This window comes from Protomyctophum bolini (genome assembly GCF_963924005.1).
Source record: "Protomyctophum bolini genome assembly, chromosome: 8".
In the NCBI taxonomy this organism is placed as follows: domain Eukaryota; kingdom Metazoa; phylum Chordata; class Actinopteri; order Myctophiformes; family Myctophidae; genus Protomyctophum; species Protomyctophum bolini.
The window spans coordinates 15,121,098-15,147,114 of NC_137869.1; the positions used below are offsets into that span (position 1 = coordinate 15,121,098).

At 42.8% G+C, this 26,017-nt stretch overlaps 1 protein-coding gene across 1 annotated transcript; it reads left to right on the forward strand.

The window, feature by feature from the left end:
• The first annotated feature begins 1,858 nt into the window (after positions 1–1,858).
• fbxl5 (F-box and leucine-rich repeat protein 5) lies at positions 1,859–18,352 on the forward strand. Its single transcript, XM_080770828.1, has 12 exons — positions 1,859–2,012; positions 3,269–3,484; positions 6,286–6,381; positions 6,564–6,626; positions 7,244–7,376; positions 7,882–8,067; positions 9,507–9,632; positions 11,345–11,499; positions 11,639–11,721; positions 12,240–12,962; positions 13,322–13,470; positions 15,836–18,352. Exons 1-12 carry the CDS (start codon positions 1,929–1,931, stop codon positions 15,910–15,912), a joined length of 2,091 nt encoding a protein of 696 aa, XP_080626954.1. The 5' UTR covers positions 1,859–1,928; the 3' UTR covers positions 15,913–18,352.
• Positions 18,353–26,017: the final 7,665 nt, after the last annotated feature.

Genomic DNA, 26,017 nt, shown 5'->3' on the forward strand with positions numbered 1-26,017 from the left:
GCATTGGTGGCAGGGAAAGCAGCCGTGGCACCAACTGACCATTCAGGACTCAGTTAAAGATCTATAAGGGTCCATTTGGTTACTCTATATCATTTAGCTCTAAAGAGATAAGAAATGTGGGTGGATGATTTCCATGAAACCATGTGGTTTCAAGAGAATAACCGTCCGATACACAGCTCAGCATATTTCCTGTCAGTAGGCTGGGGTGCAAAACCCAAACTCAACTGTAGTCCTACTACACCATGCCTAGCCCCTCTCGGTACCCCCCGGTTGAGCTCTTTTCATCGTTCACCCGTAGGGTCCCTCTGCAATTCGTAAGCCCACAATAGGACGCAGCTGTACATACCCTCCATTGCGGCCTGGTGGTGGTGAGATGTTTCAGAAGCATAAATCGGCTATAGGAGACAACGGAAACGTCAGAGAATTTTCATTTGGCACAGAAGCTGTTAAATATTTATTTGACCGCTTTGGCTGATCTGAAATTCTCTCTTCCTTCCTTATTGACTTCCCATTGTACCGCCTCCAGCACCCTATACGTTCCTGCCTCTGATCTGCTCTGTCTCAGCTCCACCACCACCACCAGGCCGCAGCACGGCCGCAACGGAGGGTATGTACAGCTGCGTCCTATTGTGGGCTTACGAACTGCAGAGGGACCCTATGGGTGAACGATGAAAAGAGCTCAACCGGGGGGGTCCCGACTTCCGAGAGGGGCTAGGCATGGTGTAGTACAGTTGAGTTTGGGTTTTGCATCCCAGCCTACTGACAGGGAATATTCTGAGCTGTGTATCGGACGGTTATTCTCTTGAAACCACATGGTTTCATGGAAATCAATAAATCATCCACCCATATTTCTTATTTCTTTACACAACTAACAGTAATAAAACAGGGGAGTAAATTATGCCACTCAGTCACACATCATGATGATATCAGATTTATATCATAATTGCAGCAGTGAGTCTGTAACTATTACACTTTACAGCCATACACGGCACAATTTGCTCCTGTCCTCTGCATTATATCCAGATAGTAAAAATAAAAATAGTCCCAAAATAGCAGGAGTAGTGTTGAGTAGAGACGATTCGAGTTGGTTCTGTGTTACATTAAGTTGTTGTGCTAGTGCGCTTGCCAGTTTACACCACTAGAGGGGGGAGTGGTCTCCAGTACTAGCCATGAAAATGTCAACCAGAATAACCCGTTCTGAGTGAAACTCCTCCCTATGCACTGGACCTATACATACAGCAGATTTGGATTCAGCAGCCCTTAATACCCCTAGAAAACATGTATGTAATAAATTAACACGTTGCCTTCAGCACTTTAAATAAGCACATTTTCTGAAATCAAGCCTAGTCTAATCGACTTTGGGTTTGTTTTCCTAACCTCGCGTCACCAGGCTTTCCAATTCCACCTCGGAAGAAAAGTTTTCCTCTAAATGAAATGTTGCTTGAAAATACTGCTTGCAGTTGCAACCATTATCCCCAATGGAAGTTGCAAGGAGTTGCAAAGCTCACAACTTTCTGTGATTCAGCTGCTATTATTTTCTCATAAATAGTCGCTCCTTTTGGGCTCGTTTTCGCAAAATCTGACAACCCTGCCTTCCTACGTGCCTCCTCCTTTACATGACGTACTTGACTGTTGTGTCAGAGAGCCACAGACAGTTACGACAACTCCGTTCACTTCATGGGGCCATCCGCCAGGCTCTTCTACAAAGACTCTATGGGCTCGCGAACTGCTCACGCGAGTACGTGAACCACGTAACCGGGCTGTTTTCTGCCCCCTCAATGTCGTAACTCAGTCTTACTCTATGGCTCTGAGACTGAGTCTGTGTTGTGTATGCTGCTGCTGACGACACACTGGTCTACTCTCTGTGGACAGTGCAGCTCCAGTCAGTCTGCACTCTGCAGTCAATCATTTCAGTGTGTGATGAAGACATGGCTCCGTTTCCAGACGAGGTGGACGTATTCACCGGCCCACACTGGCGAATGAAGCAGCTGGTGGGCCTCTACTGCGATAAGGTGCGTAGTAGGTGCGAGAAGAAGGCATTACAAAACAACATGGACGTTTCCGACAGTGGAAATATACGAGTCGAACCAGCATTGAGTAAGGGCGGAAAGCAAAGCTTCCTCCTCTGCTAACATGCTGCGCACGTTTAGCCTGCTGGTCGGTTAGCAGAGGAACCATTGGAGGGTTCTTCCATTTTTATAATAGTCTGCAACCCGGCCGTTCATCGGTTGATAATCGATGAATCGAGGGTTACGATATGGTTATTACACTGACATGTGTAATTGTCGTCTGGTTGTAAACATACACATCCCTGATTCCCTGCTCTCTATATCCTGTTAGCCCGCAGCTCAACTTGGCCGAGCTAAAGCTAGCTTGTTATGCAACGTTACGCGGCGACGGGGTTGTTGTTGCTGCGGTCCCGAACAACGTGTCAAACACTGGAAGCTTTCATTTAATTAACGAGAAAGCTGGTTGACAGGTGTCTGGTCCAAATCTGGTTTATCTAACTAACGGTGTCTGTCTGGGCCCTGGGGCAACATAAAACGGCCATACAGCTGTACTGTTACATTGCCACTGTGTCACCCATAGAAGTACACAACACAACACGTACGTACCGGTATTTATAGTCAAATCCAATACATTGGCCCTGCTGCCTGGTACTAAGATGCAGCCAAAAAGGTACCAGTAAGGGTATAAGGGACACAATGTTTCTGTTTTCATTCTGATTCTTCCCTGTTGTTGTTACCTTCATCTTTCATAATCAACTTTAGGTTGTTGTAAAAGACTGGCTGATTTTTTTGTGTGCAAGGTCTAAACATTTGGAGTTAAAGGTTGAGTTAGAAGAAATAATAGAGAAGAAAATTAACAAAGGCTAACGGGAAGGCTCAAATCAAATGTGTGCAATATACATGAGGTGCTTAATTCTGTTATAGGAATCCTGACCTGGCTGGAGTACATGAATGTTCATTCTTTCCCATAATGCTGTACCCTGTGAGCTTTGTGAATGCCAACATGCTCATGTTTATTAACCCATTTAGAACTATTCAGATTTTTAAAAACACCTTCTAAATAAATACTGATCTAAGTTTTCTGAAAAAAATCTAATATGAATTAAAAAATGACAAAAGTCTCATGCTGCCAATATGCTGTACATAGTAACAATTAAGAACCTCCCGTCCTGAAGGGGTAAAAGACTAACAGGGGTTCCGGCCCAGAGTGGGTTTTAAACGAGTGATACTGACACACGTCTCCCTCTGTTGTTCCTCAGCTGTCGAAGACCAACTTCTCCAACAACAATGACTTCCGCTCCTTCCTCCAGTCGCTGTGTGCCACCTTCAAGGAGTTCAAGATGCACGAGCAGATTGAGAACGAGTACATCATCGGCCAGCTGCAGCAGCGCAGCTGCACCGTGTACAACGTGCACTCAGACAACAAGCTCTCAGAGATGCTGTCCCTCTTCGAGAAAGGACTGCGCAACGTCAAGGTGAATAACGCGCAGAAATGTTAAGGGCAGCGGTTCCCAAACAGTGGGTCACGCTCACAATGGGTCACTCACACAACACAAGTTTATAGGTCACTTGTAAATATACCCCTTTAAGAAAATCTCAATTATTTCAATATTTTCCAAAAACATCCAAATATTAAAATCATAAAAACAATTCCATACATTTACAAAACCTTTTAAGAAATGGCATATCTGCAAGCTCACGATAAGACACCGAGCTTGTAGATTCATAATATATTTTCTACTAGGCTGGCAGGTTTGGGTCTTGAGTTGTAAAAAGTTTGGGAACCCGTGCACTATTAGAGGAGACATTGAAGAAGGTTACGTGTCTGGTGTGTGGAGCTGTGCTGTGTGTCAGTGTGACTCAGCAGACAAGTGGTACTGACCTGGTTTCACTTTCTGTGACACTGAGGCCTGCTGGGCTCAGCTGCTGCTACATGACCATTATGACAAATAACAGTTGGGTCAGTCACTCACAAGTCACACAAATAATGGAGGCCTTGTTGGGTTGAGCAAGCAAGCTGGGGGGGGGTAGCTGCTTTCAGAAATGAATGAAATGTATATTATTTTGTGTAAAAATGAGATTTTATGTTCATTCACACTTCACAGTACTTTAACCACAGTAATGGTGCAACCATATTCTGAGGCGAACATGAGCAGTTTTTCACGAACATTCAAGTCAACATTCCACTGACAAACTAACAGCAAGTTGCCCTTGGATTTCATTTGGCATGCCATGCACACTTAATGCACTGTACTGTACATACGTGTAAATGGAACACTAGCACCCAGCTGTTGGAATGTAGTTGCAGTAGCCATACATTAGCCTTTATTCCATTGGCCTGTGAGATGGGCCACAGCAGGCATACTGTACATTTTAAAATGTTACTGATATTTAAGCTGCATCACAAGTAACGCCCGACCGATATATGGGTCTGGTCGATACATTGGCCATTATTTGACTTTTGTGTTTTAACAAGATGCAGTCGATGTGTCCCAATCATAATAAGTGAACGTTTTCTAACATTAAAAAAATAGCAGATCTACAGGCTTGTAGATGGAAATGTATGGTTCAAAACCTTGTTAACCTAGTGGTCTAGGCCCTAGGGCTCCAAAATCAGGTTCGGCATCGGCCCAGCTCTAGTCTAGTCATAAGTGCCAGTTGGTGCTCTGCTGCAGAAAGACAGGAAACTAGATTATTTCTGTGAGGCTACAGGGACATGACTGGTGTTTTTCTCTCACATAAATGGCAAGCATGAGAAGAAGCCAGGTTTAGAAAAAGAACAAGGATGATTATGTAAGTATGTGGGTTTGGATGTTTATGGTTTCTCTATATCTACTTTATGTAGCTATGGACCTGATGAGAAGAAATCCATTTGGGCAAAGAAGTGGGTTGAACTGTTGACCTATTTGAGTTGCGTTTGTGTAATGGAGGGCTGAATTGAAATGTATTGTTAACTAGCTTGCGGGCAAAAGAAAAATGGGCTTTCCCGAATGGCGCAATTGTGTTGAAGTTAACTTCCGTCTTCCACACTGTCCCAATTGCAGTTTGTAAAAGTGGAGAGGAAAATTCCATTGACTTGGAAATCTTCCATAATTATGACATTGAGAGAGAATGCTTGATTACAGCTGAGATATAGAGGGCTGTGTTTAAATATTTGTTAATAAGTAATGCGTAATGCAGGTGGGCAACCTTTTCATGCTGGTCGTGCAACAAAATAAAAAGTGCCTGAAGGACATTGAGTGCTGGTAATCCCTCTCATTGTAAATAACTTGTCAATGTCCTGCACCCTTTAAAAATAACTGAGTGCCTGCATTCTTTCTTACATTAGTCTATGAGATTACCTATTTTTTACGAGATCTAACTAGCCATTTTCCATGGCTGATAACACGCTGCTACTCCCATGATATGTTTAGTTCACATGGAAACCTGATCATGACTAGACAGTAGATGTTATGAATTGATATTGTTGTCTGTCTTGGTTTTCAAATGGCCCATCTACAAGCTCACAATGTTGTGCCTATTATGATTCTGACTCTGACATGCCTGGAATACAGATGCTAGGGTTGGTGACATTGAATTGATTCGATTGGTTGAATTGAGCAGCTAGCAAACAAAATGAATACCGGTATGTTGAATTGTCAGAGGTTGTTAACATCCTGAGGGGCATAAACTGAGGTCTCCGTTGTATAAAATAGTTACGCTCAGCGCCCAGGATGGAGATTAATCAAAAGACGGAACATTAATCATTTCATAACCGAGCGCACCGCTCCACAGTCTGGGAGCGCCTGTTGGGCAACATTCAATGTCATTTCAGGTTGGGACGTCATCCAAAGTGGTCCCCCTCCATTTTAGTGGATGAGATCGAAAATCTTAAAAACGTGAATAACTCTTGATCTAAATCAATGCTTCCAATTCTAACCAAAGTTGGTTTTTGACGGCCCATCGCGGTCCCATCGCTTGTCGCGTTATAAGTAATCATAGCTGCCGTTGTTGTCGATACCCTCTGAGGTGTTTTAGCTACATCTAGCTACCGGTACTTAGCTACTTCCAAGCTGAGTGAGTAAGAGTATTCCACTCTGCTTCCAAGATGGCGCCGTGCCACCTTGAAATAGGCCCTGAAGCTGCAAATCGCTGGGTGCCCTGATTTATAAATACCCTAAATACCCCCGGGCGTTCGGTGATGATTTGATTTGATTTAATGAGGATAGGCTCAGGCTGTTATATGTTTGTATGGCATTACATAACTTGCCTAAATGCTGCACTGATGTGTTTCCAGAATGAATACGAGCAACTGAACTATGCCCAGCAGCTGAAGGAGAGACTGGAGGCCTTCACACAGGACTTTCTGCCCCACATGAAGGAAGAGGAAGAGGTAAAAAACAATGTCTTCCCCCCCCCTTTTTTTTTTTTTAATGAAAAATATTTAACTAAGCTCCGTGTTGCACTCAAGAACAACTTGCAACACTTTATGTTGAGTGAAAACCTGCTTCCTTGTGAAACAATGGTTGGCACTGTTTGCATTTCTCTATAAACTAAGGAGATATTATGTTGCAGGTGTTTCAGCCCATGCTCATGCAATACTTCACCTACGAGGAGCTCAAGGACATCAAGAAACAGGTGATTTGGGTAGCCAGGACACTTTGAAATAGAGGTGCCATGTCTTCCCCAGATTTTCTCCACTCTCTCCTTACCAGTCAGTCAAAAAAAAGTATTTTTTGCTGGAGTTACTGCTGCAAAAAAACTCCTTGTGTCTAGATGGAAACCTCCACACACAGCAAATGGAGCAAAAAGGCAGTCTATTGAGGTCAAAGCACAATTATAATTTGTTATATTGTTTATTTGTTTATTATAAGTTTACCAGCCATGCAGCCTATGTTGTGAGATGTCGAGCTAACTGACGAAATGTCTGTCTTGTTGCAACTATTTTAGAACCAAATGAGAGGGTGGGTTTTGTGGGAGGGTGGGGAGATGGGGGATTTGTAAAATGAAAAATTAATAAAAACTTGGTCACAAAAAAAGAAACGGGTGATTGGTGCTACAGCTATGGATAATCTTAGTGATTGTTCTATCGATTATTTGTTTTTGATTACCGGTAATCAAATGATATTCATTATAATTGACTAGATCAATTAGTCGATGCCCATATCTGCTATTTTTGAATAATAATATAAATATATATTTTTCATAATCAATTAAAGCGATTAGTTAAAAATTGGCTGTTACACCCGCTACAGGTGATAGCTCAGCACTGCAGCCAACAGCAGTGGGACTGTGCAGCCGAGGTGCTGAAGGGACTCAGTCTATGGAGCCAGGCGGAAAAGCTGCAGAAGGCCTTCAAATACGCCGACCACGAGAAAACAGATCATGGTGGGTCCATGTCTCAACACAGAACCTGGTCCATTAGCCACCACGGCACCACCCCAAGTCTTTTTTAATGTTTCTAGATTTGAGTTGTACAACCAACGAGTATAATGTGAGGGTGCTCAAAGGTGTCTTCTGCCCAGAAGAGCTGTTGAAATCTGGGTAGGGGAATTGACTCTGAATAGCGCTGCAGGGGTGGGTGAGTGTACCCTACAGGTGCTGAGCAAGACATCGCAGAATACAGGCCTCCAATTCCAGCACAGCAAGTAAATATTAATTAGCAAGAGCGTTCATTCTTAAATTGCCATTTCTAAGATTTGTAATATGTATGTTGCAGTCCTGGAAAGGAGATGACTAATCCTCTCATGTTACAATAGCTCACAGTCATTGTTGGCACACTAAACAGGCAGGTGTGGCCACCCAGCACATCGCACCTCTTCATTATTTATAAAACAACATTCGCAGAGAGTCCCTGATTCATTGTCAACGCGTTTGCTTTGTTACTTCCCAGAACTGGAGCCGACGGGGTCTTCCTCGACCCACATCTCGCAGCTGCCTACCGAGATCCTCCTGAGACTGTTCCACTACCTGAGCCCTGAGGATCTGTGTCGCTGTAACCAAGTGTGCAGCACCTGGGCAGTGCTGGCCAAGACGGGCTCTCTCTGGAGGCACCTCTACCCCGTACGCTGGGCCCGAGGTAGGCTGCCGACTGACTGCTTTACACAATGGATTTAATATTGTTATTGACTTGAATCAGGATACATAGTTGGTGCTCGAAACATGTAAGTAGATCACGAAAAATATTGCACCGTTGTGGACACATATTGTACATTATACGTTGACTATTAAAAAAATAGATGTACAAGCTAGCACGTCATGTCATGCTACCATGTGAGCTTGTACCTCTGTTATTTTTTTTCTTTTTTGGAAAAGATGTTGAAGCATTTGTAGAATCGACCCCAGGTATTAATGTGGTTGATTAAATATATTTGACAATAATACATGTTGTAAGACACTTGCAGAAGGATTTTTGTTCTTCTATACTGTAGGCCTCTAGTGACCAAATCCAATAGTTAACAAAATATGAATGTTGAATGTTCTGATGACTCAGTGCATTATTTATGTAACAGCGTTAAAAGTCAAGAGATTCTCTGATGCTGTCTTTACACTAGCAGCTAGAAAAGTGTGGTAAGCTATACTGTTGCTGTGTGTCTTTATGGGAGCGATGAGCGAGCAAAATCTAAACAGTGCATTAACTAGTTTTTCCCCATTACAAGCAGGAAGTGTGAAGAAAGGATGAGTGGAAATTTTGAAACAAAAACACGATTTGATTGACGCTTCACTGCGTCATTGGAGGGTTGGAAATCTTTAAGCCAGCTCAGCCGGTTTTAATACTTTTGTAGTGTCGGCCGTCAGTTTGTAACTTCATGTCGCTGGCTTCCATTGAAAATGACTAGTGTCATGACACTTTGTCGCTGCTGCTAGTGTGAATATTATCTCATTTAGGAATAGCCCGATTATACAATAGTTTCTAAATACTGAACCAAGTGTTCTGAAAAATCACAAATGCACATATGCTGCAAATATACTGTACAAGAACCCAAAAATGGGTTCCCGTCCTGAAGGGGTAAAATACCAAAACGGGGTTCCTATCCTGAAGGAATAAAACACTAAAAGGGGTTCCCGCCCTGAATGGGTTATAGATACGGGGCAAGCCGTACTTCTCTCCCATTGAGATGCATGTTAAATTATGGGATTCCTCCATATAAATAATCAACCATTTCAGTAGCAAGAGCTCCAAAAACGGTATAACAATCAACTTTAACGAGGTCCAAAGGGAGTTTTCATGTTGCACGCAGCGTGATCTGGTTGCATGGTAAGACGACGGTCATTAGTAATATTGCCATCCCTGGGTGGGTCAGTCGTGTAACTTTCCCGACGTTAAGCTGTGTATGTGTTCAACAACAGAGCCATGCAAAATAAGCTTGACCTGCATAGTAACGGTTGCTAAACTACTTGGATTGGCATTTGACAATTGGCATTGTCCAATGCCAATTGTCAAATGGGGTGGGACTTAGTGAAGGGCTAATTGCAACAGGATTTGTGTTAACCCCGCCCTCTGTCTGCACAATGTAGGAGATTACTACAGTGGTCCTCCTGGCGACCTGGCCCTGGAGCCAGATGAGGTGTGGGTGAAGAGCAGACAGGATGAGGGCCGGGCCTACCAGGAATATGACGAGGACGCAGACGTGGATGAGACTGGTGAGTGTTAATCTCCAGGCAGTGAGTATCAGGGAGAACGACAAACTGAAGCACTGTATTGGCCCCAATATAAGATCGGCTATTTCACTGCTTTTGAAAATAGGGATAAATCTTTTAAGTGCCATTTCCAGGTATTTCGTTTTTTTATGGGGGATACGTTGTTAAATAAATATATTTTAAGATTTTAAAACGGGGGTTAGGTGCAAAGTGACTGTACCACCAACACTTGTCATTATGAGACATGCTTAGCTTGACTCATGAGAAATGATTCTAGTACACAGTCTGTATCTGTCAGATTTTCCCCATACTGGGCCACGTTTTAACATTGCTGCGCTCATCAGAAAAACATGAAGCACCAAAAGAAGCACCATGTAAATTGGGAAAGAACAATGGTGGAGACTGCAGTAAGAAAATGCAATTAAACCCAACAGGGAGACAAAGTTGGGCAGTTTACTGTGTGTGACAGAATTCTAACGAACTACAAAATATGTAAAAGTCTAGTCCTCGAATGTAATTTTATAGACCGTTACGTCGGTTACGGTTGCAACAATAACAATTAAGGAACCAATTATAGAAAAAATGAGGGAGGTGGTGGGTCAGTTCAGAATAAAAATAACTAAAGAAATCAGTAAATAAGTTTAACTGTAATTTATTAAATCAAAACAAAATAATAAATTTCAATAGCAAAATGTTCAAAATAAAATAAAACTGCCTCAAAAGGGATTGGTGTAAAGCTCAAGTGTCCTGGCACTGTCTAAAACTAAACTTAAATGTCCAAAAAAATAAATCCAAATGGAACCAACCAGTCAATGCTGTGTAGTGGTAAGTCTCCTCTTACCACCCTTTACACTGTTCCGCAAAGTCCGTCCTCAATCGAAATCCAAATTCCAGGGAACTAATCCAAAATGGAAAGAAGGTCTCTAAATCCAACGGTAGAATGCAATATTCAGGAAAGTACTCCAGAAAGGAAACTTGGGAAATATTCCTCTTGCCTCTCCAGTTGCCTGGCTGTCTCTCTGTTCACCTCCACTCTGGACTGACAGAGTCAAACTCCCCAGGTGGCCCAAACATTGTGATTGCCCATCACTCCATCAGGCAGGTGAGCTGTGGGCGGGGTCTCTTAATCACGGCTTGTTGCCATAGCAACACATGTATCTCACCGGCTTCTTGTAGCATATACACTGACACGAAACAAGACAGGAACGCCCCAAAACGTCACATCCGGGACATTTACCCTGGGCAGAATTTTCTATGGCTGCCAATGCAACTTTTTCCAATCCTTAATCACATACGGACAAACATCTATGCCGATAATATCTAACCTGCGGAGGTAACGTGCCTTGTCTACGGGCAACAGATCTTTCAACCTATGTCATTGCAAATACGTTTGATAATCGCTACTCTGGGCAATATTGTTTTGGAAATGCCGCAAATTGCATTGCAGTGAACGAGAGCAAATCACAACTTACCCTGGGGGTGGTGACTCCGCCCTGAATACGCGTTGTCGTGTCAGTGTATAGTCCAGCAGATAAATAGGACAATTTCATAGAGCAGCGGATTGGTAGAAAATAATAAAATACATGAAAATGGAGCATAGCAAACAAAAAATACATAGAAACAAATGTGACTCTGGGCACAGAGGTTACACTGTCTTGTTTAGATATAATTCATGGGTAGTTCATGATGTGGTCTTACCTGTGGTTTGGTTGCAGATGTGTCCAGTCACACAGAGGGCTCCCAGGCCATCAGCACCGCTCAGAGAGAGAAGAAACTCCTTAACGGGATGATCCACCACCTCCTCCCAACAGTGGGTCCTTCTGTCAAGTCCATTGTTCTGGCGTACAGCTCCACACTCTCTAGTAAGATGGTACGTAGCACAGAACCTCTCCCTCTCATCCTAACGTCACACAGACTATACTGTGTAATGGTGGCCATAAATTACAGTGAATGTAAACATTGCCTGAGATCAAATGGACTCAGTTTTTGTCTGTATGTTACTCATTCAGGTCCGTCAGATCCTCAGCCTCTGTCCTAATATCACTCACCTAGACTTGACCCAGACTGATGTTACAGACTCTGCATTTGACAGGTAAGCTAACCAGTACTCACTTTGTTATTTATGATCCTCATCACTGTGTAATAGCTATGTTTTGCTATTTAAAGCTATATTCCTTTGCCAAATATAACCTAAGTGCTGTTGGTTTCCCCATGCCCCAGTGATACAAACAACTAACTGCCTTTGTAGGATCTACACACAATGGTGTGATATTTTAGTGCTGTACAGTACAGGAAGACACATTTTGATATTGTAGAAAGGATCATAGTTACTAAATGTGCTTTGATTCTATTTGTGATATACACAAATGAAAAACATTGGTGTGTTAGAAGCATGGATGAGGGCATTTATTGGCCAATTAAGCAAGAAAACACTGTTTTTACTTTAGCAACATGAATGCAGTCAACAAAACAGGGTGTAGTGCATCATCCCCCAGTAACTGCCGCTCATTCGACACATTTTCCGGGTACCCAGTGCAGCCACCAGGATAAATCATGCATTTGAATATTAATCCAAACAATACCGCTGGTGTGTCTCTCTGTCCCCTCCAGCTGGTCTTCTCCGGTGTTCTGTCGCTCTCTGCAGCACCTGGATTTATCGGGCTGTGAGAAGCTCACCGACCTCACCCTGAAGAAACTATCTCTGGGCCTCGGGGACTTGGCGTCCTCCTGCTCCTCCTCCACACCGCTGGAGAAACACTGCGAGCGACGCACGGTGCTCCTGAAGAGCTCCCCGATGCCCCTCTCTCTGTTGGACGAGAGGAGCCTGCACCCGGCCGCCAGGAGACGCCAGGCCCTCATCTTCAAGCAGCGGCCGGGCCACCGAGCCTCCAACGCCCGCACTGTGGCGGCCCAGGTCTGGGTGCTGGACCCCCTGGCCCTGGACATTGAGGACGCTGCGGAGTGGAGCCGCCGCGGCGGCGGGACGTCCCTGCCCGACGCCAAGAATGTGGCAGAGACTCAGCTCGCCGGAGGCTCGTGCTGCTGCAGGAGGCGTGGCCTCAGGACTGGCTTTAGCGCCTCTTATGTGCAGTACGCCGTGTCCGGGGAGAGGCTCTGCCGTCACTCCACCTGCTGCGGCGACACCACCCTCAGGACTTTAAGCGGGTCGGTGCACGGCAAGTCGGACACTGCACAGTTTAGGACTAAATGCTCCCGCAGGGGGCCGCAGTGTGCCAACCTGCACACGCACAGGACTGAGCAGGCAGAGGCCAAACGCACACTGACGTTCCTCAGCCTCTCTGGATGCTATCAAGTCACAGACCTGGGCTTGAGGTAAAGACAACATGTTCATGATTCAATTCTCCTATATAAGATATATATATGGCTTTTATACAAATGTTAAAGTCCATTGCATTGTAACCACGGGGAAAACATTTGCCAAAGCCGATTACCGATGTTTTGACCAATATATTTTTTCTTTATTATTATTGGAAAAACGTATTTGTCCAAATATTGTGTATCTAGGCCGAACCGATATATCACCTGGAGTCTGAAAAGAATCCCCTATCATTGCTTCCCTTTTACTTCATAGACTTCAAAAGTGTGTAACGCAACGTCACGTGACATTGTTGAGCGTGTCGTACACATGCATGCCACCATTCACTAAACGTGGTTGTGTGTGTGTGTTTCAGGGCTCTATCTCAGCGTGGGGGGCTTCCGCTCTTAGAGCACCTCAACCTCTCTGGCTGTCTGTTCATCACTGAAGTGGGCCTGCACGAGCTGGTGTCTGCCTGCCCTGCTCTCAACGATGAGCACTTCTATTACTGCGACAACATCGACGGTAACACACACACACGCACACGTTTGTTTTAGGACGGAGATTTTATAAATGCCATTTTAGCTAATTTCTTGGCATTTTTATTGTCTAATCCTTTAACCTTTTTCTAATTGTGAGGTCCAGGAAAATGTCCTCACTATTTCTATTAAAAAAATTCTACTACAGTACATAATAATAATAATGACCAGTAAGACGCCTTAAGGGCGACTGCAGGGCGCGGGGAAACAACAGACAGTGTAGCTACAATCAACTTTGCTTAGGATTTTTTAACCACTGCATCATAAAATATTTTAACTCAAAGCCATATGAATTACAAATTATGCACTTTCGCACAAGGAGGAAATTATGTAGGAAATGCAAGTCTGAAAAGGTGGGTTTTGAGTGTGCTTTTGAAAGTTTCGAAGGTGGGGGCAGCTCTCATGCGAGTTCCACAGTGAAGGCGCGGCCACTGCAAAGGCCCTGTCTCCCCAAGTTCGTTTATTGGACTTGTGGGTTTCCAGTTGGTTGGCAGTGCTTGACCTGAGGGAGCGGGTGGGGGCATGGCGTTGGGAGCCTGGTTATTGAGGGCTTTGTATGTGATGGTGAGTATTTTAAAGTAAATTCTGAACTTGACTGGGAGCCAGTGGAGTTCACGGAGGACAGGTGTGATGTGGTCCCTGGATCGGGTTCTGGTGAGCAGGTGGGCGGCAGAGTTTTGGACATATTGTAGTTTTTTGAGAACCTTGGTGGTGACGCCATACAGGAGGCTATAGCAGTAGTCGAGTCTGGAAGTGATGAAGGCATGGAGGAGTGTTTCAGCGGCAGTGTGTGATAGCATGGTGACGAATGCGGGCGATGTTGCAGAGGTGAAAACATCTGTCCCTCACAAGCATAGTAAAACAGGAACACGCACGATGTGTTTAGCCTCTGAAACCATACAGCTCCTCCACAATCTTTGAATGCTTCAGCGAGTCTGTAACTATTAACAATAAAGTCACAGAAAGCTGACATCTGCTATTAAGACCACAAGGGATTTCGACCAAGCACAACATTGAGCTTTAAAATGTTTTTTTTAATTTAAGTTTGTGATAAGCTGCTAGCTAGCTTAACTTTGTTTTCTTTGTATGCTTCATATTCTTCACATTTTCGGCGTGCCCGAAGTGTTTGAATCGACAGTCCGTCTCGAAGGACTTGTGACATTACTGTGCCTCTGCTGAATGACCTATGATGGACTTGTGAGCAGGACTTTCACAGCTGTGTGATGATTGTAATGAAACCTAACTAACCCCCACTCAGTGCAGCATGCGTTGTTCCCATTCTAATGCCTTTATGTAACAGATGCTGAGCTTGTGAGCTGGAAGGTAGGTGGGTGCTGGCACTACAAGGATGGCATGTTTTGTTTTACCCAAAAATAATTTATGGTAAAACAAACTTGTGGTCTGACAGCCAAAACATACCTTAGTCAGATTCATAGTTTTACTCATGTATATAAGTCTCATTAAATACAGCAGGCAGGCAAAAATTATAAAATAAGTATAGCCATTTCCCAATAGAGCGTACAGTAATATCTACACACACAGCACCTTTTCAAAAAAATTGAATATCGTGTAAAAGGTAATTTTCTTCCCAAATATAATTCCAAAAGCCATTCATTGTGCATAAAGTGAAGTATTTAAAACTTGTTTTTGTTTTAATCTTGATGATTATGGTATACACTAGCTCATGAAAATCTAAAAATCCTATTTAAAAATATTCGAATATTTTACGAGACCACTTTTCTTTTTTAAACGAGAAATGTCGACCATCTGTCAAGTATATTAATGTAAGCAGTCAATACTGGGTCTGGGCTACTTTTGAACAAATTATTTCATCAATGGGGCGTGGCATGGAAGTGATCAGCCTTGGTTCACTGTTGAGGTGTTATGGAAGCCCAGGTTTGCTTTGATAACAGCCGTAAATTAATTTGTATTGTTGAATCTACTGTCTCACACCTTCCTCTTCTTGACAATACAACCTAGATTCTCTGTGGGGTTCAGATCAGGCCAGTTGGCTGGTCAGTTAGGCACAGTAATACCATGGTCAGTACACCAGTTACTAGTAGTAGTTACTAAGAGTACCTAATGATTATAGGATATAATCATTATGTCATGTCTTATGTTAAAAATGCAAAATAAGCGACTCAACAAGTGGGGTAACGATGGTATTTTTCAGGCATCCAGAAACACTGCAGGTCTGCTTTTACTCAGCTGCTGTGTAAATCCTTGTGGTGGATTTTCGTAACATCAGCAACGGCTAATTGACCATAATTGTCAACAGAAGCCTCAGGCCTTGTACTGTGGTGTGTGAGTCAGTGAAAACTTGCTCTAACTGCTTGTCTTTCCTTCGTCAGGTCCCCACGCAGACACGGCCAGCGGCTGCCAGAACCTGCAGTGTGGCTTCCGTGCTTGCTGCCGCTCCGGGGAGTGACCTCGTGTAGTGGTCGGCCGGTCGGTCTGTCGCCACTGCTCCTTCCCTAACCTGTCAATGTCTCCTTATTGCACTTTAACTTTGGGAATACCATTCGCTGTTATTTTGTCACTGAGAAAGAAAAAAAAAAGTTTGTTTCTGGGTGAAACTGTATGAAGGAGCGCTGGCTGTCGGCATTTCCTTTTCTACCTGTATTTCTAGGAAATACTGCTCGTCAAAAAGAATACATACAAAAGGAAAATAGTCACGGGTGTGTGCAAAAATGTACACTTTGTACAGTCTTGTTTCTTTTTTGGGGGGCTTTGAAAAAAGCTGTTTGTTTTTAAGTTTGGTTTATTTTGTTCCTAAAGATTTAGAGAAACATAAGCACCAAGTATTTAACGTTTTTCTGTAGTAAATCAAATGAACTACGTGCTGTAGTTTCCCATAGGTTACCCTCACCCGCTCTCAACTGTTTTTCACTCACTTGTATTATAGTTCCCATAGCTTAAGCTGAGTGAGTAACATACCATCTCTTTATATGCCACTGTTTTCACGTGTACACTATCATCCAATAGATAGAGCAGTATGGCAAACCATTGATTATTTCTTAGATATTATTCTATCGATAACGTTTTTATTTTTTTAATCGAACATTCAAGAATTGTATATATCAATGAATCAACATTGAAAAAATTACAAAATTGATTAGTCTGATTAACCACTTAACTTATTGTCTCTGGTGGGTGGAAACTTGTCATAACGCTGTTGTGTGATCAAGAACTTACTTCACCTACTGGTTTTGAATTTGCAACAATGGTTTCTCTGAAGAGCACTAAGCATCTGGTAGACAAAGCTTGCAGCTGTATTTGCAATTTCTTTTGTATATTATGACTTGAATTTGATCCATCAACTTTTCCAACTTTTCTCGTACACCATGTTAGATACTCAAAATTACATTCTACAAATAACCTACGGATAAAAAGAGTTAAAAAAATCATCCGCCTGGCTCTTGTGGGTGACCAAACAAAAGCCGGGATCCAGGGCAGTGTGCTGTAGAATGGTCCGGAGCCCAGCGGTTCAAACCCGTCGAGTAATCTGATGTAAAAATTGCTAAATTATTCAGCAACACCTTTCAATTTGAAGCAACGCACTGTGAGCTTGTATTAATTTACGAAAAGTTGGAGATAAAGTTTCTGGCCGACAGCAACAATATATTTATAATAAATTGATATTTGATTAACTGTAAAAAATAAATACTGAGACAGATCAGTGAGATTGCTCCCCTTCAGATATTTACTTGTCCATGTTTGACAGGGTGTTGGTGGAACATTTTAACAGTAGAGACCAAGTTTCATCATGCCTAGTAGAAAGATGTCACAGGACTCTAGTAGGTGCTGCAGGCTACAGTAATGGTTCTTGGACCTGTACTGGTTCTGTGTTCTGTCAAGCAGAAACGAGACCTGCCACCAGTCAGTGTGAAGTTGGAGGGAAGTATTCAGGGTGACAAGGAGTTACTTCCTGTCTCATTATGCAGATATTTTAGAAAAATGTTGATTGAGACATTTTGCTGTAGACAAGGTTCTCTTTATGGATGCACCATACATTTCTTTTTAAAGAAAGAGATGGGCTATTTTTGCATGACGGCAAAATATAATAGTGCTGAAGCCATAAGTGATTACCGGTAATCAGAATAATCAATTTAGTCAGTTGTAAAAAGCTTAATTCATCAAAAATCAGACCTGTCTGAAGTGAGTGGTGAAACAACGCCCCCTGTTGGTATTGTAAACAGGGATACCAACAGGGACGGACAAAGCTGGGCATTGGAGTGGCTGCACCCTATGGTTGCGACACTCAAAAAGTAAATGATGGAATAATCACTAAGAAAATACAGCGGTTTCAGTTCAGCCCTAGTGGAAAGTGTGTCATCATGGTGGAGTTGATAGTGGCTTTCTGCTGTTCTGAGGTGGACTGTGAGAGATCTGAGTAGTCTGTGTTACTCAGATGGTCAAACAACCATCATCACCTTACAAATAGTCAAGGTTATTGAGACATCGGGGTGAGGCTTCACACACAGGAATCTGTCCCTGAGGTTTCAGTAATAGTTATTTACAGATTTCATGTATGTCTTACATCATTTTCTTTATCGATTTGCTGTCAAGAACCATGACAGTCAAAAAAAGATTTTCTCCTTTAGCACTCCAGTGTTCTAAGCAAAGAAAATGGACCAATGCAAATGTAGGGTAGACTATCTGGAGTTGGACACAAATTCATATAATTGATTGATTTAAAATCATTCTTAGGCATACTGGTTTGATTCATGTTTGTGTTGAATAGCATTGTATTGCATATCAATCTTCAGGACATCTGTTATTTGCTTGTTCAAATGTCTTGCATGAGGACTTATATTGGTAATGTTAAATTCAGAAAGCAGGAAAATAAAATCTTGGGTTTAATGATTTGCTCTTGGTCTTCTTTGAAACTATAAATTGCATTGATTTACGTCAGTGATACTCAACCTCAGGCCCGCGGGCCACATCAGGCCCGCGGGACCATTATGACTGGCCCACCAATGAAAATCTAAAAAAAAGAAAAAAAAATCTGAATGAAGTTATCTATAGAGGCGTATATTTTCTGTTCAGTTTTCAAAATATATTCCCTTCAAAAGCTGTGAGCACAAATATTCTGACGCACGTGGTATCCGTTGTAACACTTTAGTGAAGTAAAGGCAAAAAATACAAGTGGTACAAAATGTCTCAATAAAGTTACATGGTGAGATAACATGAGAGTGGTTACTGTGGTAGAAATAATATGTGCTCTCTCTACTGCAACTTCACAGCTTCTGACAAGCTCAAACAGGAGGACAGGAGGGTAACTTAGACATCAAAGAAAAGGAGCACCAATCACAAGCATTCAATCAAGACTGACCAATCTAAGCAAGGCAGTAAAAAGAGTTCTCTGCTGCACTAATTAAGTGATCACACTGTTGCATAGAATAGGCAATCAACATCAAAGCAATTAAGGTCATCATGACATGACCTCATAAAGTGGCTCTTACATTATCCGCCCCTAATTGGTTACGCAATACTTAAGCAATTATCAAATTCACAAAAAATACTAAGAGCCAGGTAACATAAATCTAATAAGCATGCAATAAACAATTCTATTCTAATACTCATTTGTCTTCGTCTTCACACTGCTTCTTGCAGCATGCACAGCTTCTGTATCGGCCTCTCCAGCGTGCTGGTTTTCGTTTGCAGCTTCACTTTGCGCACCGTTCCGCTGGAGTCAGGTATGGTTTGGATAATTCTTCCCATTGTCCAGGTGTTTCGTGGGGCTGAATTGTCAACCACGAGCACTACATCTCCAGTCATGAAGTTTCTTTTCAGCTTTGTCCACTTCTGAGGGATCCAAAGTCTTTGTCTCAGCGGCGACAACATGTAGTTGCGTCCGCAATGTCCAATTCTTTCGTGAACATCTTGCAAGATGAGAGTGGCAACTCTGAAGTGCTTTGAGATGATCGCTGGATGCTTTGCCTCCTCTGGCAGAGCGGATCTGTTCAGCCGTCCTCCAACTCTCAACATGCCATCTTGTAAAGTGGGGTCCAGCTTGTACAACGGACTGTTTCCTTTGATTGACAGATTACTGCAAAGAGCCTTCAGCTCTTCAGGAAAGCTTTGACCTTGACTGTACCGGATGATTTCTGCTTCTGCATCTATCAACTGTTCCAAGGTAAGTGTTCTCTTTTCCAAAGTAGATTTGTACTTTTCCATGTGCTGTTCGATAAGCACCTTCTGTTTCTCTGGATCCTTTTCCAACTGAAGTATTGAGCTTTGTAACTCTTTTCTTTCAGAGTCAGGCTTTTCTTCAGCTGTGATAGTATTCACTGTGACGTTCTTGACCTCTGGGTCGTTTTGCAGGTTTTGAGTCACGTTGTCTGGTCTCTGTGGCCATTCACTTTCTGGCTGCAACAGAAACTGTGGCCCGTTCAACCATGTTTCACTTTCCATCAAGCTCTTGGCGTTCATTCCTAAGCCTTTGTAGTCATCAGGAAACACTGCATTCCTTCTCAGTTTGTTCTTCAAGCTAGTAGCTCGCTGTTCTGCCACACAGTGGTTGTTTGGCATTTTAGCTTCTTTGTTCCTCAGCGGAAGTCCAACACAGTAATGTCCATCCACACATTCTGTGGTCTCTTGCACTGACAGCATAAACTTTTTGTCTTCCTGAGACATCTCTTCCTTGTCATCATAATGACGTTCTGGAAAGTCTTTGTAATACTGCTGCACCAATAACTGTTCTACTTCCAACACTGAGATACGGTTGATGTTGTAGTGATCTGTCGTATTTTTGGAATGTTCGTTTTTGTTCTTTGCAGGTCCACACACCATCCAGCCAAGTACAGTCTTAACAGCATAGGGTCCTTCTTCTCGACTATTAATTATGTGCCACGGCTCCATTGCCTTTGAATTGTCGGCTCCTATGAGAAGGCCCACATCTGCGTCAATGTGTGGTAGGCATACTTCATTCAGGTAAGGCCATTTTCGCAGGTGATGTTGACTGGGTATGTTCTCTTTCTGAACCGGGATGCTATCGTGTGTGTAGACTTTAGGTAACTGAAGAAACGTACTCTCCTCCAAACCACACACCTCCAGGTCAGAAATCTTGTAACTGTTAACCAGCTTCGGTCCATCTGGTTTATCTTGGCCCATTGTGCTCAATAGGATCTGAGTCAGATTTCCTTTTAAGTCCAGCTTCTTTCTGAGCTCCTCTGTGCAGAACGTCGCTGTACTGCCAGGGTCCATAAAAGCGTATGTGTTTACAGACCTTCCACTGCTACGGGACTTGACTTTCACTGGCACAATTGATAGCATACAATTGGTCTCTCCGCCCCCGGTGTAGCCAACTATTTCTTGTGGAACAGATCTTTGAGTGCCTGTGATGTCTTCGCTCAAAGTGCTGTCATTACTTGTTGACACATTTGTTTTAATGGCTTCCTTCTCTTGATGAAGAATGTCTGGGTGTCTACCTGAGCACTGTTTGCATTCCATCCTCTTTATGCAAGTTTTACTGAGGTGCCCTTGCGTTAAACATCCAAAACAAAGGCCTCTTGTCTTTACGAATTCAACACGATCTTCGTGTGCTAGCCCTTTAATTTGTCTGCATGATTCCAATGTGTGATTCTCCTGACAGAAAATACATGGGGTCTCGAAGGCGTTGGCTGCTTTAGTTGGATTAGCATGCTTAACTGTTGCATCTGGCTTTTTCTGTTCTACAGACACATTGGTAGCAAAGCTGCTTCTATTTGCTCCACTATTGTCAGGTTTTCCCCTTTCCTGGCTTTTCGCTGCTGTAGATGTGCGACTGTCTTGGAGGTCTCCAAAGAGTGGATCCATTGCTACTTTAGCTTGACGCTCAATGTAGTTTACAAGATCAGCAAATTTTGCTCTGTGTCCTCTTCTTTCCATGACTTGGAATGCTGTGTCACGCCATCTTTCCCTCATTTTGTATGGCAATTTGGATACCAACATCCTCATATTTGTGGGATTATCCATTTCCTCCATAAATGCCACATCTTCCATTGTGTTACGACAGCCAGTCAGGAATATAGCATACGTGTTCAGTGCTTTTCCATCTTCGGATTTTATTTGTGGCCAATTCAGAGCTTTGTCAATGTAAGCACTAGCAATCATCAACTCATCTCCGTAATGTCTCTCAAGCAGTCGTTTTGCTTCCTTGAATCCTCTGTGCGGTGGCATGTGTTCGCAACTACGCACAAGGTCTTGTGGTTCTCCTGCAGTGTACTGTTGCAAGTAATATAACTTGTCCTGGTCATCATCAGTTCTCTGTTCAATTGCTTGTTTGAAAGCTCTGATAAACGATCTATATGTAAGTGGATTACCTTTAAACACTGCAATCTCTTTAACTGGAAGCTGGGCCATGGACTGCTGCTTAACTAGCAGTTCAGTGATTGCATTCTGCTTCTCCATTACATGAAGAATGCCATCATTTCTTCTATCAAGCTGTTGCCTGTCATTGATGTCTGTGTGCCTTGGCCTCACATGTTGTGTCTCTGTAACTTGTGGTAACTTGGTTGTGACCTTGCTTCTAGCTACAGCTGTGTTAGTGATTGGATGGCTTATTGTCTCTTTTTTTATTCGAGCTTTGCTTGACACGTGTGAGCGATCATACATTTTATTTTCTTCCTTTGCTTGGGCTCTTCCTGCCACATGTGAGCGGACATAACTGTTCATGCCATCCCTTTCTTCATACTGACTCAGTACTCTCACTTCAGCTCTTTGTTCAGCGATCTCTGTATACAAGTTCAGCTTGTCTAGCTGGGCTTTCAGACGTGCTACGTCCAATTCCAGCTTCTGTTTCTCCTCTAAAGCTGAGGCACGTTCAACCAATGCAGCTAGCTTTGCTTCTTTAGCAGCTCGAACTGATGACCGAGTGGATATGACAGATGTGCGTTCACTCCGTTCAGCAACTGAAACCTTTGAATAAACTTGCGATGCACTATCATCAGGTCTTATATCATCCTCCACTTCCTCATCAAGTGCTGGATGCTCCTGATCTGACTCGCTTACATGCAAAGCATCCATCCATTGCCTAGCTGTGTCTTTAAACTGAGTTATATTCAGCATCTTAGGTTCAAACCAGTTTCTTATATCAGCATCTTTTTCTTCTTCAGGCAGAATATCTCCTATCTGCCTAGTGAGCTCTTCAAACTCAGCAACAAGAGTATTGACATCAAAGTTCACAATGCTTTGCACTGTGTGCAGATTGGCCGTATCACTCATCAGACTTTCAACTTCCTTCGTTTTAGTGGTTATTTGGGCTAATTTTCCTCTTCTAGCTCCAATAAGCCTATGCAGTTTATCCTCCAAAGCTTTCTCAGTTGGTTTACTCATTCTTTTAGATTCCATTTCCATGTCATATTTCTCTTTGTCTTCAGCCATCTTGTCAGAAAAACAGTGCGTAAATTGTATGCAAAAGAATAAAAAGTATTTACTTCTTCTCTTCAGACAACATGCATAACAATTTCTGAACACGCAGAGTCTTCAATAGCCACTTGTTTTACACAGAGAAATGAATAAAGTCACTGGGTAGCTTGGGTCAATTAACCTCAGAGGCTGTAGGATTTAACAGCTGAGAATCTGTTATTTTCTTCTTTACCTTTGAAGTTGTTTTCCATCCAAATGAGTGTCATTGTTCCACTGAGTTGTGTTGAAGAATTCCTCCCAACGATATCCAAAAATTGGCTGGTAATTATCCTGGAATCCAACAATGTCCATAATGTCCTTAAATCTTCAGGCGATCCAAAGAGCGATTATTTCTACTAAATATAGAGGCGTATATTTTCTGTTCAGTTTTCAAAATATATTCCCTTCAAAAGCTGTGAGCACAAATATTCTGACGCACGTGGTATCCGTTGTAACACTTTAGTGAAGTAAAGGCAAAAAATACAAGTGGTACAAAATGTCTCAATAAAGTTACATGGTGAGATAACATGAGAGTGGTTACTGTGGTAGAAATAATATGTGCTCTCTCTACTGCAACTTCACAGCTTCTGACAAGCTCAAACAGGAGGACAGGAGGGTAACTTAGGTCGCATTCTCACCTAATACTTCGGTAGACTCGAATGCGTATGGGAGGAGAAATGGGATTCTTGCATATTTAATTGGCTACGGTTTGCCTTCACACTGTCATGATCCGCAGCAATTGGAAACGCAGCAGGGGGGACCTTTATCAATGTGTTACATTCATAAACTAGCCTACACAGTGAAATGATAAATCTATGGTGATAATTATACTCATAACGTGCATTATGTGTCGTGCCGACGGTCTGGGACTGCCCCCCCCTCTCTCGCTCTCTCACTATAAGCACGCAGCCACGCACGCACTGTTCTTTTGGGCATGGAGGCACAGCGCTGAGCGCACTGATATAACAGACAGCAGCGCAAAATGTTTACAAGTTTATCGAGATGAAAGTTCCTACTCCCCACTAGTCCCCACGCAGTGACAGCACTCCATGTTTACGGCACGCACAGACAGACAGAATATTCTGTAGGCTATAATACTATTACACTGCACTGCAGTGTTTGTGTTTTCTTAAGCAATTGATTAATGTACTCGTCCTCATTTCGATCAGGGCTTCAGTCTCCACTCTCCTCATTCGACCACGTCTATCCACGGTAACGGGACATCTTTGCGCTGCGTAAAATATGCCTTCTCCGTCTCCAACTGTGTTCAGCTCCTCACCCGCCTGACGTATGTTTGCTTCATTTCCTGTATTTGCTGCGGATTGCATTCACACCTGCACCGAATCGTAGTCAAGCGCGATTGGAAGCGAAGCGAAACCCCCGTTTTTGCTCGGAGTAAAATGCGGTTCTTTGTTGCGCATTAGGATTCGAAAGAGCCTTCACACCTGCCAAACGAAGCGCACTTTCTGAAAATGCGCAGCAGGATTCGTTTTAATCGCAGCAAAGCTCTCTGGTGAGAATGCGACCTTAGACATCAAAGAAAAGGAGCACCAATCACAAGCATTCAATCAAGACTGACCAATCTAAGCAAGGCAGTAAAAAGAGTTCTCTGCTGCACTAATTAAGTGATCACACTGTTGCATAGAATAGGCAATCAACATCAAAGCAATTAAGGTCATCATGACATGACCTCATAAAGTGGCTCTTACATTATCTTTAATTACATTATTATAAGTAATACTATTAGAGTTGTACTATTACTCGAACGAAAATAAAAGCTTGGGGGGGGGGGGAGATGCAATGTAAATGAAAGACATATACTGTGTATCCCTATTCCCTGACATAATTTTATAGCTAAACGGACAGAATTCTATTTTATTTGAATGATGAAACCCAGCTGCCATTAATAGTTGGAAATGGAAATGGAAATTGCGGAAATGGTGGAAATGGAAATTGCGGAAATGGAAATTATGGAAATTGCGGAAATGGTAATTGCGGAAATTGCTCTTCAGTTATAGCTATCTATTTTCAGGTAGATTGTTTTATTTTACTCAGTCAGCCATATCACTACTCATTTTTTTTCATGAAAAAGGTCATAGCTGGGTAATCTATTTTCAGGCAAATTGTGTTTATTGTATTTTATTTTACTCAGCCATAACAATTTATTTTCTGTTAACCAACTTGCTGGCTGGCAGGCAGGCAGACAGCTACTCATAGACAGGCAGACAGACAGACAGCTACTCATGGAGAATTGGACAGGCAGGCAGTCAGACAGCTACTCATAGACAGGCAGACAGACAGCTACTCATGGAGAATTGGACAGGCAGGCAGACAGCTACTCATGGACAATTGGACAGGCAGGAAGGCAGACAGCTACTCATAGACAGACAGACAGCTACTCATGGACAATTGGACAGGCAGGAAGGCAGACAGCTACTCATAGACAGACAGACAGCTACTCATAGACAATTGGGCAGGCAGGCAGACAGCTACTCATAGACAGACAGACAGCTACTCATGGACAATTGGACAGGCAGGAAGGCAGACAGCTACTCATAGACAGACAGCTACTCATGGACAATTAGGCAGGCAGACAGCTACTCATAGACAGGCAGACAGCTACTCATGGACAATTAGGCAGGCAGGCAGACAGCTACTCAGACAGGCAGACAGACAGCTACTCATGGACAGGCAGGCAGGCAGACAGACAGCTACTCATAGACAGGCAGGCAGACAGCTACTCATAGACAGGCAGACAGTAAGACAGCTACTCATTGACAGACAGACAAATAACTACTCATGGACAGACAGACAGACAGGCAGGCAGGCAGGCAAAGAGCTACTCATGTTATGTTATTATGTTATTATAACAGCTACTTATGTTATGTGCAATAATTTGTGCAGTTATGGAAACAGCTCTTTGTGTTTATGCAAGAAAATGTAACACATTTATTTATTTACATATTGTGTGCATGCACATTGTACTTTGATACATTTTGCGAAAATAAAGCAATTGAAAGAGAGAAGTTATCAAGTATCATTAATGTCGTAATTTTATCTACTGGCCCCTGGCCCCTTGCCATTTTTGTAATGTGGCCCACAGGTAAATCTATTTGAGTATCCCTGATTTACGTGAACAACAG

What these genes read in the sequence shown, in the direction of transcription:
- fbxl5 (XM_080770828.1), top strand. Translation starts at nt 1,929, where the DNA reads ATGGCTCCGTTTCCAGACGAGGTGGACGTATTCACCGGCCCACACTGG. An exon ending in TCAAGGACATCAAGAAACAG is followed by an intron (nt 6,627 to 7,243) that starts GTGATTTGGGTA and finishes CACCCGCTACAG; the next exon opens with GTGATAGCTCAGCACTGCAG. An exon ending in CCCCGTACGCTGGGCCCGAG is followed by an intron (nt 8,068 to 9,506) that starts GTAGGCTGCCGA and finishes TGCACAATGTAG; the next exon opens with GAGATTACTACAGTGGTCCT.